At 20.9% G+C, this 19,858-nt stretch overlaps 1 protein-coding gene across 1 annotated transcript in view; it reads left to right on the top strand.

Moving 5' to 3' along the window:
• The window catches only part of LOC107072021 (uncharacterized), a 92,958-nt gene that overhangs the window by 70,009 nt on the left and 3,091 nt on the right, over positions 1-19,858 (top strand). Inside the window, exons 2-4 of the mRNA XM_015331586.2 lie at positions 18,058-18,203; positions 18,433-18,537; positions 19,147-19,681. Coding sequence (XP_015187072.2) covers positions 18,083-18,203; positions 18,433-18,537; positions 19,147-19,681 — 761 coding nt within the window. The 5' untranslated portion in view covers positions 18,058-18,082. The remainder of the gene's footprint in view (positions 1-18,057; positions 18,204-18,432; positions 18,538-19,146; positions 19,682-19,858) is intronic.

Below are 19,858 nucleotides of genomic sequence, written 5' to 3' on the forward strand. Positions count from 1 at the left end.
AACTAATATTTAATTAATAAAATGTTAATGCAGTTTTGAAAGTTCAACTAAAAGAAAAATAAAATAAATATATTAATTTTATTATATTATAAATATAAATATTAATTTAAATTTAATATAAAATAAAAAATATAATATATATAAATATAAATATAAATATAAATGTATAAATTTATATTTTCAAAATATAACTAGCAAAATTTATTATATTTAATATAAAAATTAAATTTAAAATATATAAAATTATAATATATGAATTATATTGCATTTATAAGTTGATATAAAAATATAATATTAATAAATGAATTATATTTAATTTAAAAATAAAATTGAAATTTATTTATATTACATTTAATATATAAATTTATTTTTATTTTTATTTAAAATTTAATTCACATTTTGTGCTAATTTTTTGGGAGTGCTTTTTTTCTGCAATTAAATTTCGTAACATAAATATAAATTCATATTTTCTTACCTTTCATAAATTCTGACATTTCTACACAAAAAATTTGACTTCTGATAGAAAATATTTCATTTTTATCAAAAAAAAAAAAAACAAAAACATATATAATTGTATTAAATAATTAATCACATAAAACATAATAAAATACATTAATACAATTAATTAATTAATTAATTATATAAATTAAAGGGTTAAATTGAATCGTGAAAAATTAAAATTCATTCACTTTCTCCCATTGACTAAGTTTGACCCACATAAAGTTACTTAGAATTTATCTCTTTCACAAATCTCTTATGCATTCAGGTAATAAAAAAAAAAGCCAACCATCAAAGATACATGTTTTTCTTTTTCTTTTTTATACAAAAAAAAAAAAGTAACTAATAAGTTTTTTCATGCCATTTAATTCATAATAACCGCAAGAAACGAATTCGTCAAAAGAAAAAAAAAAAAAAAGAAAAAGTGTTACACTCGTATAAATTACTTATCTTTTTTGTTAGTAAAATTTAAATTATGTTTGGTCAATCATTCAATGTTAAGTACGTTGAACTCAAACCACAGAAATGGTTTTTTTTTTTTTTTTTTTTTTTTTTAGAAGAAATGGCTTCTGAAGTAAAAAAAAAACATGATGTATATATGTATGTGTATATTATATCTTTACTTACTTTGTGTTAACGTTGTGTGTAAACGTGATCAAGCGAGAGTGAGAGAAACCATAAAAAAAGAAAGAAAAGGGGAAAAAAAAAGAAAAAGAAGAAGGAGAAGAGACGATGATGATGATGATCGTTCGTTTAGTCACGTCTTGAAGAAAGTGAGTACATCATACACCATACGTTTAATGTGTATATGTGTATATGAATTATGAATCTCGTATAAAATGATAAACAAGAGTATTCATGTAGAATAAATTTCACTATCGTTTTCTATATTATTATTATTATTATTATTATTTTTATTAATTTCATAATTTGATTCGATTTTTTTAATGAAACATAAGAATATTAATAATAATTAATAATATTGTTTTGTTATATTTTTCATATATATATATATTTTTTTTTTAATTATATTACAATTTGATTCTTGATAAAATAATAATAATATTAATAATATTGTTTTTAATTATATGTTAATAAAAAATATATTATGTATTATTATTATAGTGTTTTTTTTCTTTTTATATTTTTTTTATTAGAATTTTGATTAAATTCTTATTAGATTTTTATATTCATTTTCATTCGAATTTGATATTCTATTTTAATTATTAATATTATTATTTTGTTGTATATTCTATTTTATATATATATATATATTTTTTGGATTATATTTCAATTTGATTTTTAATAAAACATAATAATATAATAATATAGTATTTCTTTAATATTTTTATTTAATTTTTATTTATATATTAACTCTTATTCGCGAATTTGATTTGATATTTTAATTATTAATATTATTATTTTGTAGAGTATTCTATTTTATTTCTTTTTTTTGGATTATATTTCAATTGGATTTTTTTTTGAAACATATTAATATTATAATAATATTGTATTTCTTTTATATTTTTATTAGATTAACTTTCATTTAAATTTGATATTATATTTTCATTATTATTAGGTCATTAAATATGAAATGTCTGATTTCGAGATGAAAATAATCCAAGTAATCAGACATTTCATAGTTAATAACCTATAATAGTATTATTATTATTATTATTCTTATATATTTTCTATTTTATTTTCCTTTTATTATATGTTCGTAAGATATATAATTAAATACAATACTTTAATATAATAACAAAACAAATTCAACAAAAACATACTTTCATAACAAAAACAAATTATGTGTTCTTCTTATTATTTACAATTTTGAATTTTTTTAAAGTCAAATTTAAAATTAAAATAATGAAACATTTAAGATTCACACTGTATATATTCATGAAAAGTATAAAAAATTGTATGCAATTATATATCGTATATATATATATAACAGTATAAAACAAAAATTTGGTAAATTTGTGACGTGTTTCATGAAATATTTTATAACATGACGAATAAACGATTGAAATCGTTGTAAATTATCAGATATTTTTTCGTCTTCTTCTTCTTCTTCTTTTTCTTCTTTTATATTCTTCTTTTTCTTCTTCTTCTTCAATTTCGTTATTGTGAAATTTGTAAATAAATAAAAATGATAGAATTTACGATTCGTGATGTATGTATTCATGAGGAACATAAATATTGTATGTATGTACTTTGCCAGAGACAAAGACAAAAGATTCACCTAACGTATTTTATATATCTCTATATATATATATATATATATATATATATATATGCTACTTCTTTTATTACACGTAGAAGAACAGTACCAACACGGTTTACTGTAAAATATATTATTTTCTTTCTTTTGTTAAACGATGAACAAGACGTGAGTTGGATTTCGTAAAAAAAAAGAAAAAAAAAAAAGAAAAATAGAAAAATAGAAAGAAAAAGAAAATGGTGTACCTAGTTTCATTTAACGATGAACAAGTTCTTATGAAATACATGTGTTGCGAGATATTAGATATTGATACGTGTGTTGTACTACTATTTTTACACTTATATATATATTATTTCTTTTTTTTTTTTTGTAATTTTTTTCTAATATATTTTATTTGTTAAATTATTTTTTTTTTTTATTTATTATATTCCATGTTCTTCTTTGTTTTTTTTTTTTTTTAATTATTTTCTATATTATTTTATTTTTATAAATATATATACAGTACAGAGTAAATATATATATATATATATATATATATATATATATATATATATAGTAAAAAAAAAAATTCTATAAAATGTTGCACTATTTTACTATTTAATTTTGACATATATTATTATTATTATTATTATTATTATTATAGAAAAGAATGAATTTATGTACTATTTATTATATTACAATATATATGATATTATACAATTATTTATTATATATATATATATATATATATATATATATATTATTTTACATATATATATGTATTTAATGTAAATTAATATAATATAAATAATATATATAATAATTTATTATATTACTACAAATTGAACAACATTTATTAAATAATTACTTAATATATTATTTTATATACATAAATGAAATTAGTAGGGGGGGGGAAATAATTTATTATAAATAAAAAGAAAAATAAGTTTATATAAAACAAATAATGATTAAATAATAATTATTAAACTTATTGTAAATAGAATTGTTCTACTTAAACATAGTTCACTCATGTGAATCTATGATAAACTTTATCTTGTTGTAAATTAGAATTTTGACACATATAATAAAAAATAAATATATAATCAAAACTTATTGACAGAATTTATCTAGAACAACAAAAAATACAAAATACAAAATGTATTTCTAGAAAATTCAATTTTAATCTTTATCGTAGAAAGTCCAGTAATTTAACTACCATTGAAACTGTTCCTAAAGTTAAATTCAGAAACACAAGTTTAATCGTGGAGTATTTCCTATTCTATATACTATTCGAGATTTTCGATACGATAACTTTAAATTGAAAATTAATAGAATCATTTGTTACTAACTATTAGAAATGATACAAAAAATATATATTTTCAATTAAAAATAGAAAAATAAACAAATAAATTTAATTTAACCTTTGCTTAGTGCTACACCCGGGTCCAAAGGACCCACACCTTTTCTGCAACTTCAGTCATTTTTCTCAATTGTACATCATGTTTAAGTAATTTTTTTAAACATATTTAAATTTAATTTAAAGCTATAAAACCTATATAGTCTTTTTAAGTAAGTATTCAAGAAGTCTCAAAAGTATGCTGAAGTAAATCTATGCAATAGTTTTTTTTTTATAACAATTTTTCTCGTCCGGGTTCAAAGGACCCGGGTGTGGTAAGCGTGTTACTCCAGGAAGTATGGTAAACAAAGGTTAAATTACACAATCTTATTGTGTTTCAATTTTTTTGAGTGTTTAAATAGAAAATACAAAATAAATAAATAAATAAATAGATAAATAAATAATAATAAATATAATAAACTATTTTATATAATTATTCAAAATTATATTACGTTATAACAACAGCTATTTCAAATAAGGTTTTCAAAATCTTCTTATTGTGTTCCGATTTGTCAAATATAATTTTTTAGGGGTTGTTCATATAGAACATACAAAATAAATAAATAAATAAATAAATAAATAAATAATAATAAATATAATAAACTATTTTATATAATTATTCAAAATCATTTTACGTTATAACAACAGATATTTCAAATAAGGTTTTCAAAATCTTCTTATTATGTTCCGATTTGTTAAATATAATTTTTTGGGGGTTGTTCATATAGAAAATACAAAATAAATAAATAAATAAATAATAAATATAATAAACTATTTTATATAATTATTCAAAATCATTTTACGTTATAACAACAGATATTTCAGTAAAGGTTTTCAATATCTTCCTATTGTGTTTCAATTTTTTTTAAGTGTTTAAATAGAAAATACAAAATAAAAATAAATAAATCAATCAATAATAAATATAATAAATTATTTCATATAATTATACCATGTATATATATATATATATATATATAATAAATAGTACATACACATGACTAATAAAAGATGTCATTATTTCATAATTATTACACAAACATTTGTTTTAACATCATTTAAGAATAAATTAACTATCTTTCAACATGAAGATGTACTAAAAAAAAAAAAAAAATTAAATAAAAATAAAAAGAAAAATCGGGAAGAATAATAAAAGATAAATAGTTAAAAAGAAACATACACATACACATACACATACACATTTATGCTATTTAAAAGAAGAGTTTCAAAATAGCATACCTATTTCGCATGAATCGATAGTTGGCATTTAGAAACGAGTATTAACATGAGTTTTGTCGTATTTAGGTTCTGCATTAACAGAAACATTGAAAGTCAGTGTATATAATAAATGTTTTTTAATAATACCAACACACACACACACACACAATTTCGAAACTAATAACGAAACTATTTAAACATCTTACATTAGTACACTAATATAATAATAAATTACAAGTTTATGATACTTCAAAATAATAATTCAAACTAACAAAAAATGATTGAACACAAAACAGACAGATTGAAACACAAAAAGAAGATTCTGAAAATCTTATATGAAATATATATATATCTGTATATTATATAATGTAAAATAATGTTGAATATGTAAAATAAGATTGAAAAATATTTCTACGAAATATAAAATTAATTCAAATTAATTGTACTACACAATAAAAACTGCAAATGCACAAAATACACAATATAAAAAAAATTGTGTAAAAATAATAATTCTTAAAAATATAAAAATTAATTATAATTAAATTTTGTTTTTAAAATTAAAATTCATTTTCTTACTACAATCGAATAAATAAATTATTTTCATAAAATAACAAAATAAATATTTGTTTAATATTAATTGAACTACACAATAAAAACAGCGAATGAAATACACAAAATAAGAAATTGTATAAAAAGAATAATTCTTAAAAATATAAAAATTAATATATAATTAAATTTTGTTTTTACAATTAAAATTCACTTTCTTACTAACAATCGAATAAATAAATTATTTTTACAAAATAACAAAATAAATATTAGTTTAATATTAATTAAACTACACAATAAAAACAGCGAATGAAATACACAAAATAAGAAATTGTATAAAAATAATAATTCTTAAAAATATAAAAATTAATTATAATTAAATTTTATTTTTACAATTAAAATTCATTTTCTTACTAACAATCGAATAAATAAATTATTTTCATAAAATAACAAAATTTAATATTAATCGAACTACACAATTGAACCACGAATGATGAAATACACAAAATAAACAAATTCTGTACAAAAAAGAAATAGACGAATTGTATCACATATTACAGAATATCGATACTAAAAGTATCGATATACAATTAAAAAAAAAAAATAAATAAAAGTAAATAAAAGAAAATGAAGAAGTGAAACTAAGAGGATAATATCGAGATTTCAGTTTCACCTACTAGTAAATCGTTTCGAATAGAATTCAATGTTTACAAAAAACAACCAAAAAATATATATATATATATGAGACATTTATTTTGAAAGTGTCCTAACTAACTCCATTTGAACTTTCCACATTGAATTTTTTTTTTTGTCATTAATTTATTCGATAGATCGCGACAAACGTTTGATGAAATTTAACGATAAAGTTGATACTTCAAGTTAATCAGTTTACTTATTAGGTATTTTACCTTTTCAGGATAGAAATCACATCTATGTTCTAAACCATCTATATATATATATATATATAAGTATGTATATTTATATACTTTTATATATGTATATATGTTCTTTCAGTTTTTGTAAAGCAATGAATCTTTCTTAGTGTTCTTGTGTGTCAGCGCAAAAGGAAATCAATGTCCTCGTGACCCAGACCTATCGAACGTAACAGTTTTCTCAGAGAGAGACAAAAAGAGAGAGAGAGAGAGAGAGAGAGAAAGAGAGAGAGAGAAAGAGAGAGATCAAAGAGCACTCTTAAGATAGGTAGACACTAACTATACTATACTATACCTAATTCGAAACGTTCACGATCAACAATCATTCTGTAATATCACGAACTACTCATCGATTATTTCCATTAACAATGAACTTCCTAACACTTTCCATTTTATTATATAATTTTAAATCAAATATCAAAAAGAATTTGTGTTCAATTTTTTTTTTATAACATTCAAATGTTTCTAATAATGATAGAAATAATTATTAAATAAATGCTGTTAACATTGGAAATATTCAACAGCAAATTTCTTAAGTAACATTTTTCGTATTTTAGAATTTATTTTTTAAATCAAATATTAAAATGAATATTTACGATTATGATATTTTTATTTTATGTAGCATTGTTTTTTGAAGTTCCTCAAATTTTTTTATAACATTGAAACGTTTCTAATGTTTATAGAAATAATTAATAAACAAATGCTGCAATATTGGAAACATTAAACAGCAAATTTCTTAAGTAACATTTTTCGTATTTTAGAATTTATTTTTTAAATCAAATATTAAAATGAATATTTACGATTATGATATTTTTATTTTATGTAGCATTGTTTTTTAAAGTTCCTCAATTTTTTTTATAACATTGAAACGTTTCTAATATTTATAGAAATAATTAATAAACAAATGCTGCAATATTGGAAACATTAAACAGCAAATTTCTTTAAGTAACACTTTTCATTTTATTATTTATTTTTTAAATCAAATATTAAAATGAAAATTCACGATTATGATATTTTTATTTTATGTAGCATTGTTTTTTGAAGTTCCTCAAATTTTTTTATAACATTCAAACGTTTCTAACAATGATAGAAATAATTAATAAACAAATGCTGCAATATTGGAAACATTAAACAGCAAATTTCTTTAAGTAACACTTTTCATTTTATTATTTATTTTTTAAATCAAATATTAAAATGAAAATTTACGATTATGATATTTTTATTTTATGTAGCCTTGTTTTTTGAGGTTCCTCAAATTTTTTTATAACATTAAAACATTTCTAATATTTATAGAAATAATTAATAAACAAATGCTGCAATATTGGAAACATTAAACAGCAAATTTCTTTAAGTAACACTTTTCATTTTATTATTTATTTTTTAAATCAAATATTAAAATGAAAATTCAGGATTATGATATTTTTATTTTATGAAGCATTGTTTTTTGAAGTTCCTCAAATTTTTTTGTAACATTCAAACGTTTCTAATATTTATAGAAATAATTAATAAACAAATGCTGCAATATTGAAAAAATTAACTTTCTTAACTAACACTTTCCATTACATTATTTATTTTTTAAATCAAATATTAAAATATAAATTCACGATTATGATATTTTTATTTTATGTAGCATTGTTTTTTGAAGTTCCTCAATTTTTTTTATAACATTGAAACGTTTCTAATATTTATAGAAATAATTAATAAACAAATACTGCAATATTGGAAATATTAAACAGTAAACTTCCTCAAGTAACACTTTCCATTTTATTTATTTTCAAATCAAATTTAAAAATAAAAATTCACGATTATATTTCTATTTTATTTTATATTCTTTTTTAAAGTTCATCACAAATTTTATGCCTTTAAAATTATCAAAACAATACACACACAAAAATTACTTTAATCAAATCTACATTTTTATATTTTTTTGTTAATTTTTTAAATTAAAAAATGTTGTTTATTGCTACCTTTTTTTTTTAATGTTCTCTTTTGTTGTGATCATTTATTTGTCATTTATTAAATATTATATTTAATTTCTTTGTTAAGTTTGTCGTATGGTTTCGTTTTAGAAGAATTTTAATAACGAGTAAGCCTACGAGCCTCTTTTATTATCAGAATTACGAGCGTGGTTTCATAATGAGCGCGTGCCTTCCAAGATGGTACATTTCAAATCGTCGTCTTTTCTACAAGAAGACTTTACATTAGATTATTATTCTTCAAATGAAATCTACAAATCTTGTCATCTTATTTCTCTCTCTCTCTCTCTCTCTCTTTCCCTCTCTTTCCCTCTTACTCATTCACATTATTTTCATTGAATTCAAACTAATTATGTTTACAATCGTTAAAAAGGGAAAATTTATATGAACCATTCAAACTCAAATTTATATTCACATTTTATATTTTATTCATTTAAAAAGAAATATATATAAATAAATATATAAAATGTTTATTTAAAAAATTGTATTTTATTAGTTTAAACTAATGTTGATTAAAAATAATAATAATTAATTTCAATTTAGAAATGTCATGTAAAGTAATTATTTTTGTGTGAATATTTTTATATTTCAAACAAATTTTCTTTTTAATAATTCATAATAAATTAATTATTTATATTAATAATCATTTAAAGATTCATCTATTCGAACTTATTATGGGTACACATAGAAATACTATTAATTATATAAGAAAATGGAAAGTTAATATCTCGAGGTTATATTCTGGAAATAATTGATGAACAAATATCATAATATAGAAAATATTATAAGAGAAAAACATCTCATTTATACAATGTGTATTAATATATTAATATTTAAGCCATTAAAATGATTAAAAAAAAAAAAAAAAAAATACAAACAAACAAAACAATAGAATATAAATAAATATTAATAATAATGAAATATAAATTTTAAGTATAATATAAATTTAATTATTTCTGCTTGAATTAAAATTAAAACCCATCTTTTAAATTTTCCCTTTAAAACGAAGCAAATTTTTCCTAACCCTCCCCTAAATTAAAACAAAAGAAAAAAAAAGAAAATAAAAAAAGGAATAAAAGAAAGTAAGAAAAAGTCGCAATAACTGGGGGAAGAAATATTCTCAAGTGCGTTGTTGCTTAATCGTTTGGAAATAGCACGAAATTAACCGCAGAAAATTCGCGCGTTAGGACGCATCAAGTCCTCAAGAAGATTTCGCACGATAATTACAAGCCATATTGCTGTTGAAAAGTCCCTCGATACGATTCCCTCGACTATTTTTTTTTCTTTCTTTTCTTTTCCTTTTTATTTTCAACTCACAGTTACGAGATATCGCTTGGATACTCTTAAAAACACTTATTTCGTAAAATCCTAACATTAAAACAACCAATTGGCGTTCCTTGCTCTCTTTATCCCCACTCTTCACCGTTCACTCCTCCCCCACTTCTCTTCCTGTACCCCCACCCCTCACTCAACACTTTAGCAGTATTTCGTTCTCTTTCTATCGCACTAGTTCTATCGTTTCGCTAATTAACACCCGGTTCAACTTAATTAACGTGCTACCATTAATTTCATTCGCGGGAAACGTTTCTTTGCTAACAAACCAACGACTTCTTATACGAATCGATCATTCGTTTTTTTTTTTTTTTTTTTTTATTAAATACAATCAAATTTAACCTATTTTTTGTTTCTAATTTTCTTCATTTGGATCCATCCTTGAAATTCTACAAAATATTTATCTATATATATATATATTAAATTAATAATTTAATATCATAATGGTTTCATTTTAATTTTATATTAATAAAATTAAAAATGAACAATATATTTAATTTATAAGTATGTAATTTTTTTTTAATTTTATATATATAAATGTTATATTGTAAAGAAAGTTATATGTTATATATTTTATTAACACTCTTGTAAAATATGAAAGGAACAAAATAATTAAAATATATAATTATAATTATTAAAATACATATAAATATAATTATATTTTTTTCCCTAATAAATATATAAATATTTAAAAAATATAATTTTTTAATATTTAACATAATTTTTATCATAAATTTTTATATTTTAATTTTTAAATTAATTTTTTATATATACAAATTTTATTATATTATAAAGAAAAATATATGTATTATATATTATACAAATATTGTTACAATATTTAATTAATTAATACAAAATTATTAGAAATATTTATATTTTTTTATCCCTAATATAAATTAATTTATGAATTAATATATAATTAAATATATAAATTATTATATAATATATAAATTAAATATATAAATATAATATTAAATTAAATATTTATTTTTATATATATATATATTTTTTTTAATAATTTTTATTATAATTTTTTTTTTAATTATAGTTTCTTAATTTTTATTTTAATTTTTAAATTAATTTTTTATATATAAATTTTATTATATTATAAAGAAAGATACATGCATTACATATTATTACAAATATTGTTATGCAATATTTTATAAGTAACACAAAATCATAAAAATTGTTAATGAAAAAAACTATAAATAAAAAAGGGAAACAATTAATAATCAAGAAACATTTTGAACATAATAAACGAATTAATTAACAAATGACTTAATTTAACTCGACAAAAGTAATTACAATTAGTGACAATGTAACAAGTTAAATGTAAATTAAGTAAGATTTGTTAAACTAATTAAAATAACTTTAATTGTATTGTATACAATCTTATTCAAAAGTGATGTCCTTAAAAAGGAAAATATTTCAAATGAAATTGGATGATCTCTTGGAAGTAACTAGAATGGAATTAAGATTAAATTAGAAAGCTACTAAAGTAGTTTTAGAATTGATGAATGAATCTGATCCAGTAGTTGTATCTTCTTATTATCTTTTCTTCCCTATTTGAATTTAAACTCTTACTCTTTCTCTTTCTCTATTTCTATTTCTATTTCTATTTTCTGTTACGAGAACATCTCGGATGTCTCCAGCATGTGATACGTCTACGATTTGTGCACACTTTTGCAAGTTACAAGTTTTACCATGAACAGAAAATCTTTTCCCTTTGGAGACTACGTCTGAAGATACTTTCACCTTTCACCTTACACGAGCACGATTCCTCTTATTCGATTCTTTTTCTTATCGACTTATCGAACTCTTATTGCCCCATCATTACTTTTTTCTTCTTCTTCTTCTTATTCTTCTTTTTTCTTTTTTATCATGGTACATTCCATAGATAATTCATCGATAACGAAATACAATGGTACGAAGGTACAGAATTAATAACAATTTGTGTTATAAAAGTAAGATGAGTTTAATTAATATTTTTTATTTCAATAGAATAATTAGAAAATTTGTATATTTTGTTTCAATAATTATTTTAAAGGTTCTTTTTTTTATAATTAATTGAAATTTAGAAAATAATTCTTTAAATATTTGTATTTAAAAATATTGTTTTGTTATTTAATTTTATCAAAATGTGCAAGCCAAATTCATGCAGTTATTAATTTTTTTTTGTTTCAATGATTATTTTAAAGGTGTTTTTTTTTTTTAATTAATTGAAATTTAGAAAATAATTCTTTAAATATTTTTATTTAAAAATATTGTTTTGTTATTTAATTTTATCAAAATGTGAAAGCCAAATTCATGCAGTTATATTTATTATTATAATTTTTATAACAAATTGATCACTATTTAGAAGATAATTCTTTTAAATTATAATTAATTTAATTAATATTTGTAGAATTTGGTTTAGTTATATAATATTATATAATAAAATTGACTAAATTATGTAGAAAGTTATAAACAAATTTCATTTTAATAAAGAATCTTATAAATTTTATAATATTTAATATTATATAATATATAATATAAAATATATAAGATAAATTTAAATATAATTAATTAGATAAATAACACATTGAAATCAATTTTAATAAAATTAAAATTAAATTTTCAACTATAAAAAAAATTAAAATAATATAAAAATAAAAATTGACTATGCAAATCCACATAAAAAAAAAAAGGAAAAAAAAGGAAAAAGAAAAAATGGAAAACTACTAATGCAATAACTAAGATTATTATTCTCCACCTTGTGATTCATTAAAAAAAATGTTTCAGGTCGGGTAAACCGCAAAAATTACGAGTCACGTTTCTACGTAACAATTGCGAAGAATGTTCCAAACGAACATTTAAGCGAATTATTACCGTGAATTCTCTTGCTTGGTGGGTGATAATAATCATTTAACAGGTATTTCGAGAGATACGTAAAAGCTCGTTTCAAATCATTTGATATTCACCATCAGTAATCATGAAACTATATTAAAGATGCAACTCATACAAAAAATAAAAAAGAAAACGTGCATTATGTATCTTATAGTATAATATATATCCCCATATGTGTTATAATATATATATATATATGGTGGTATATATTATATATAACAAATATATAGTGCAAGTATATAACTTCAAGTGTTTAAATAAATTTTACTATTATTTATCTGTATTATAATATATACTCCTATACCCCCATATGTGTTTTAATATATATATATTGGGTTATATATTATATATATATCAAGTATAGTGTTATATATAAATTCAAACGTTTAAACAAATTTTACTATTATTTATCTGTGTTATAATATATACCCCCATATGTGTTATACTATATATTTATATGGGGGTATTTATTATAATATATATATATATTCTATTCTTTATATTATATATTTTTATTTATTATATATAATTATTACATGTTATTATACATATTTTATTTTATATATAAATTTTATTTTTATTATATAATAATTTTTATATAAAATAAAAATTATATTTTATAATTTTTATATAATATTAAAATTATAAAGTATAATTTAAATAATAAAAATAAATATATATATAAAAATATAAAGTTGTAAGTAATAATTGTTAAATATAATATATAACAATTCTATATATATATATATATAATAAAATAATAATTTTATATTTTATAATATAAAAATATATAACAAATATAATTAATTAAATTAAAAAATATTATTATAATATTGTATAATATAAGAATTATTAGAGAGTTGAAACGTTTGAATAAATTTGAGAACATTTTGTATTTGAATATAAACTTTGAAAATAACATTTATAATTTCATAAACTTGCACAAACCCATCACATCATCCCCATAATTTTCATTTAAAATGATTACGAAATAAATCCTTGCAACGAATTATCATGCAAAATGTAACTTTGCTAAATTTGCTAACATACAATTCGTCTTTCGAGATCAAAGTACACCTTTTGAAGTATAAAATCTTACAATCTCATTTTTATTACAGTTCTACTACTCTTTCTCTTTATTTCACATCATCATCATCATTACCATCATCATCATCATCATCATCATCATCATCATTATCATCATTTTCATGTTCATTCTCGTCTCTTATTCGTTCGCAAGATAGATGCTCATTAAAAACAGGTTATCCTAACTTGATTCTCTTTCAAAGTAACACCTCGTTTAATTTTCTCTCTCTCTCTCTCTCTCTCTCTCTCTCTCTCTCTCTCACATAATCGAATATATTTTTCTCTACAATTTGATTCCTTTTTTTTTTTTTTTTTTAATTTTGATTAAAAGTATTTTTGAAGATTGAGAAGAAATTATTTCGTGTATAAGTAAATTGATTCTTTACCTTTCTTCTTGTGTTGAATTGAAATGCTGACGTCAACCTTGAGAAGGATCCTAAGCTAAGATTTCATAACTGTAGCTTTCTACTTTCGAACTTTGTAAAAGTCACGATTGTTGTGTTGTTGGTTGTCTTACCCTCAGGGTCCTTGAAAATCATTTGTCCTAAATCTTCAACATTTATTTCATATTTTTTTTTGTTTGTTTATAATTTAGTAAGAAGTGTGTGTGTGTGTGTCTCTTAAAAATGAGTTTCATTTAATTAACTCGTTAATAATTTCATTGAAACATTTTTAATAATATTATATTTATTTAATAAACTATGAAAATATATTACGAGTTAATAAAGCAATTAAATTTAATTAAATGCTTGAATAGAAACAAAGTTAATTAATTTAGGATCATTAAAGATTGATAGTTTTCTGTGTAACATGACCTAATTGACGTTAAAGTATACCACAAATGATCGATATTAAATTTTCATTGTAAAACAATTCTATTCGATGTTAAATCTCATTATTTACTTTATTTTAATTTATAATTATAAAATATTATTTTATTATTATTTAAAACAAAGTATAAAATATGGACAACTATTCTATGTAGAATCATTTTTTACTACGTAATTTTAATTTATAATTGTAAATTATAAAATATGAGCAACAATTATACATTGAATGTAGAATCATTCTTTAACTCATTTTAATTAACAATTGTAAAATACAAAATATGGGAAACAATTCTATGTAGAATTATTCTTTACCTAATTTTAATTTACAATTGTAAATTATAAAATATTATTCTATTATTTAAAACAAAGTTCAGAATATGGACGACAATTCTACATTTAATGTAAAATCATTCTTTACCTAATTTTATTTTACTATTGTAAAATACAAAATATGAGCAACAATTCAATGTAGAATCATTCTTTACCTAATTTTAATTGACAGTTGTAAATTATAAAATATTATTCTATTATTTATTATTTAAAATAAACTACAAAATATGGACAATTCTACATTCAATGTAAAATAATTCTATACCTAATTTTATTTTACAATTGTAAAATACAAAATATGAGCAACAATTCAATGTAGAATCATTCTTTACCTAATTTTAATTGACAATTGTAAATTATAAAATATTATTCTATTATTTATTATTTCAAACAAAGTACAAAACATGGAACAACAATTCTACATTCAATGTAAAATCATTCTTTACCTAATTTTATTTTACAATTGTAAAATACAAAATATGGGAAACAATTCAATGTAGAATTATTCTTTACCTAATTTTAATTTACAATTGTAAATTATAAAATATTATTCTATTATTTATTATTTCAAACAAAGTACAAAACATGGAACAACAATTCTACGTTTAATGTAAAATAATTATTTACCTAATTTTATTTGACAATTGTAAAATACAAAATATGAGCAACAATTCAATGTAGAATCATTTTTTACCTAATTTTAATTAACAATTGTAAATTATAAAATATTATTCTATTATTTATTATTTCAAACAAAGTACAAAACATGGAACAACAATTCTACATTCAATGTAAAATCATTCTTTACCTAATTTTATTTTACAATATTAAAATACAAAATATGAGCAACAATTCAATGTAGAATCATTCTTTACCTAATTTTAATTGACAATTGTAAATTATAAAATATTATTCTATTATTTATTATTTCAAACAAAGTACAAAACATGGAACAACAATTCTACATTTAATGTAGAATCACTTTTTACTTAATTTTAATTTAAAATTGTAAAATATAAAATATTATTCTTTTATTATTTAAAACAAAGCTCAAAATATAAACTATTATTTATATTCAAATTTAGATTATTTAATATGTGATTTTACAATTGTAAAATATAAAAAATATTATTTTATTATTTATGATTTAAAATAAACTACAAAATATAAGCAACAATTCTACATTCAATGTAGAGTCAGTCATTTTGTACCTAATATTAATTTAAAATTGTAAAACATAAAATATTATTCTTTTATTATTTAAAACAAACTACAAAATATAAAACTATTATTTTTATATTCAAATTTACATCACTTAATATATGATTTTACAATTGTAAAATATAAAATATTATTCTATTCTTTAATTATTTAAAACAAAATATGGGCAACAATTTTACATTCAATGTAGAGTCACTTTTTACCTTATTTTAATTTACAATTGTTAATTATAAAATATTATTCTATTCTTTTATTATTTAAAACAAACTACAAAATATAAACTATTATTCTTATATTCAATTTAGATATTAATATAGTCAATTAATTTATTCAATTAATATATTCAATTATATTATTTAGTTCATATAATATATACAAATGATCTAAATAAACTTAAAATTGTTAATAAGGTTGAAGTGTTAATGTTAAATGAACCCTCACGAAATATTGAAACGTCAATTAGGCATGCTCTCATTAAAGGATTATACAGATTTGCATTTCACATTTCCAATTGATGATCCTTTGTTTATGTATAAGTGAAACCAATACTAATCAATTATTATCGTATCGATTATTAGCTCCTTACGTGATTGGTTGTTAATAATATTATTATTATTATTATTATTCAATAAATGAGACTTAAAAAATATTGAAGAGACTATTAAATCAACAAGTTTTCTAATTAATTTTACAATTAGCACCTAATATCAATTTACAGAAAGTAGATCAAATATTAATTTTCATTTACAAACTTATCTGTCTGTATGTGTCATTCAATTTACATACGAATCATTCATTTATGAAAATCAATTGAACCTATAAAAAAAAAAATTAAAATAAAAAAGTAAATCAAATTCGTCAGATTACAAACACACATATTTATTATTACATAATTATAATAATAGATACAAAATAAATGTTTTATATATATATATATATATATATATATTCGTAAAAGAAAAAAGCCAAAATAAGAAAAATATATTCTTATTGAAATTTATAATTAATTTGTAATTAATAAAACATTAAAATGTGTTATATTAAAATACAAAAAAAAAGAAAAACATAATTGTCCTAAGGATTATATCAAACTATTAATTGTCTAATTAAATGAATAATCTTGATCTATACGATATGTGATTAATTAACACGTTCCATGTCTACGTGTAACATTTATGGTACCATCAGGCCATGTGTATCATAAATGGTACACGTAGACATATTCATTAAATGTGCTGAAAATCAAATGGCCTGTACGACAAGTTGGACAAAATTGGCTTTGGCAGGGAACGTGTTTAATAACATTTTATAGATCACAATAATAGATAAATTATCTAATAAGAAATTTATCTTTAGAATATAAAGACAAACAAAATTATTCAATGTATTTTCAATTGTGTGAATTAATTTGCATATTAAATCATTCAATTATATTCTATCATCAAATTGAATTGAATTGAATTGAATTATTCTTCATATTGAATAATTCAATTATATTCAATTGAATAATTCAATTTGCAGAAGAAGAAGAAGAATAATAAAATTCAATTGAAAATACATTGAATCATTTTCTTTTCTAATTTTTTTTCTTTTTTTTTTTTTTTTTTAGATATAAACAGGGAAAACACAACGAGATGTGGTGGAGTAGTACGACGACGATTATTCTCGTCGTAGGTGTTCTAGGAACAACGATGGGTCAAGAATACATAGGACATGCCCTGTTCGTGAGAACCTCGGACGACGTCGACGATGCTGGTAAGAAAGTTAACAGGAGGAACTCTATTTTGAGAGTTCACTCAAGTGTCTCATGACATTCAATAAAAAAAAAATAAAAAAAAAATAAAAATAAATAAATAAAATCCATAAACCGACAAAAGAAAAAATCAAAATCAAAATCAAATCAAATAAAAAATGAAGGAGAAAATTGTGTGAGAAATAAGAAATCAAGTTGACCAACAAAAACAATTCCTTTGAAATCCATTAGCACGGTCGAGAGTCCAGCGAGCCGCACCAACGTCGGCTGCAGATGTGATGGCACAAAATATCCTAGAGTGGATTCAAGGGATCTACCGACAGGGCGCACGTAAAAGTAGGTTCTCCTTTCGATGAACGAGAGGAAAAGTTTCGGTTCGAGTTCTCTAAATTTCACACATCATCATTTATGCCTCCTACCTATTTCTATCTTTCTAACTTATTTCATCTACACTCTCACATCCACATCACTTTTATATCTATTCTTTATCTATCAATGTAGATATATATATATATATATTTGTCATATTATTTTATATACATTTCACATTTTCATAATATCACGTACAAAAACGCACGCAAGCATTTCAACACACGTACACATATGCACATATTATAAAAAAAAATGAAATGATCGATTGCTTGGTATTAATTAACATTGAATAATATTATTATTGGATCTTAGTGAAAATGATTTCATCGTGCCGATCTACATGACTAATCGGTGCTCTCTACAAAGACGATGGAACATCCAAATCAACGATTATGTTGATTCAACTATAATGTTTCCTTTCGTTTATATTTCATTGCATTATTCTTTATTTTATTTTATTTTTTTATTTTTTTTAAATTAGTACAATTTCAGACAATCCAATGTATATACTATCGAAGTAATAATAAAATAAAGTATTTTAGTTCTCGATGAGTTTCCTTCTCGTTTTTTCAGTTCGTCAACAATCGGACAATGGGTACCTGCCACCATATAGTACACAAAGACCTCCGGAAAAGCCTCGACCTTTCCAACCGTCAACCAACAACCACGTACAACAACAACAATCATCTTTTTCATTGAGTCAAAACGAAGTGACCAATTATCCTTATCAAGGACCATCATCCCTATACACGCCATCTAATGAACCTTCTTCATTTTCTGTATCTTCTGAGAGTGACACTTCTTCACATAGTTTATCAACTCCTAATACACTTTATGGCTCACCAAGCAGTTTACGTCCATCATCCACTTACATACCACAAAACAGTTATGGCAGTTCTCCCACATTTAATCCACGACCACAACCGTCCTATGGTCCAGGATCCTCAACTTTCCCTCCTTTTGGAAGTACAACTGGTGGTTCCAGTTCTAATTATCCTAGTTCTACGAGTGCAAGACCTGGAACTTTTCCTTCTTCAACACCATCAACAGCATACTCGTCGACCTATTTACCACCACAGTATACTGGATTTCCATCAAGCAATCCAAGGTATTATATAGATCAAGAAAATCATTGTTTTTAATAAACTTGAGCAATACCTTGCTTATTTTATCTCTTCTAAGTTTTATTGTCCTGGTGCACGCGATACGAATGAAGAAAATATAACCAAAGTGTTGCGTAAACTGACTCTGAAAGAGTATTAATAGATATTCAGAGTTAAATCGA

Source organism: Polistes dominula, unplaced genomic scaffold (assembly GCF_049000335.1).
Source record: "Polistes dominula isolate Pdom_NZ unplaced genomic scaffold, Pdom_raw_medaka contig_74, whole genome shotgun sequence".
NCBI lineage: Eukaryota > Metazoa > Arthropoda > Insecta > Hymenoptera > Vespidae > Polistes > Polistes dominula.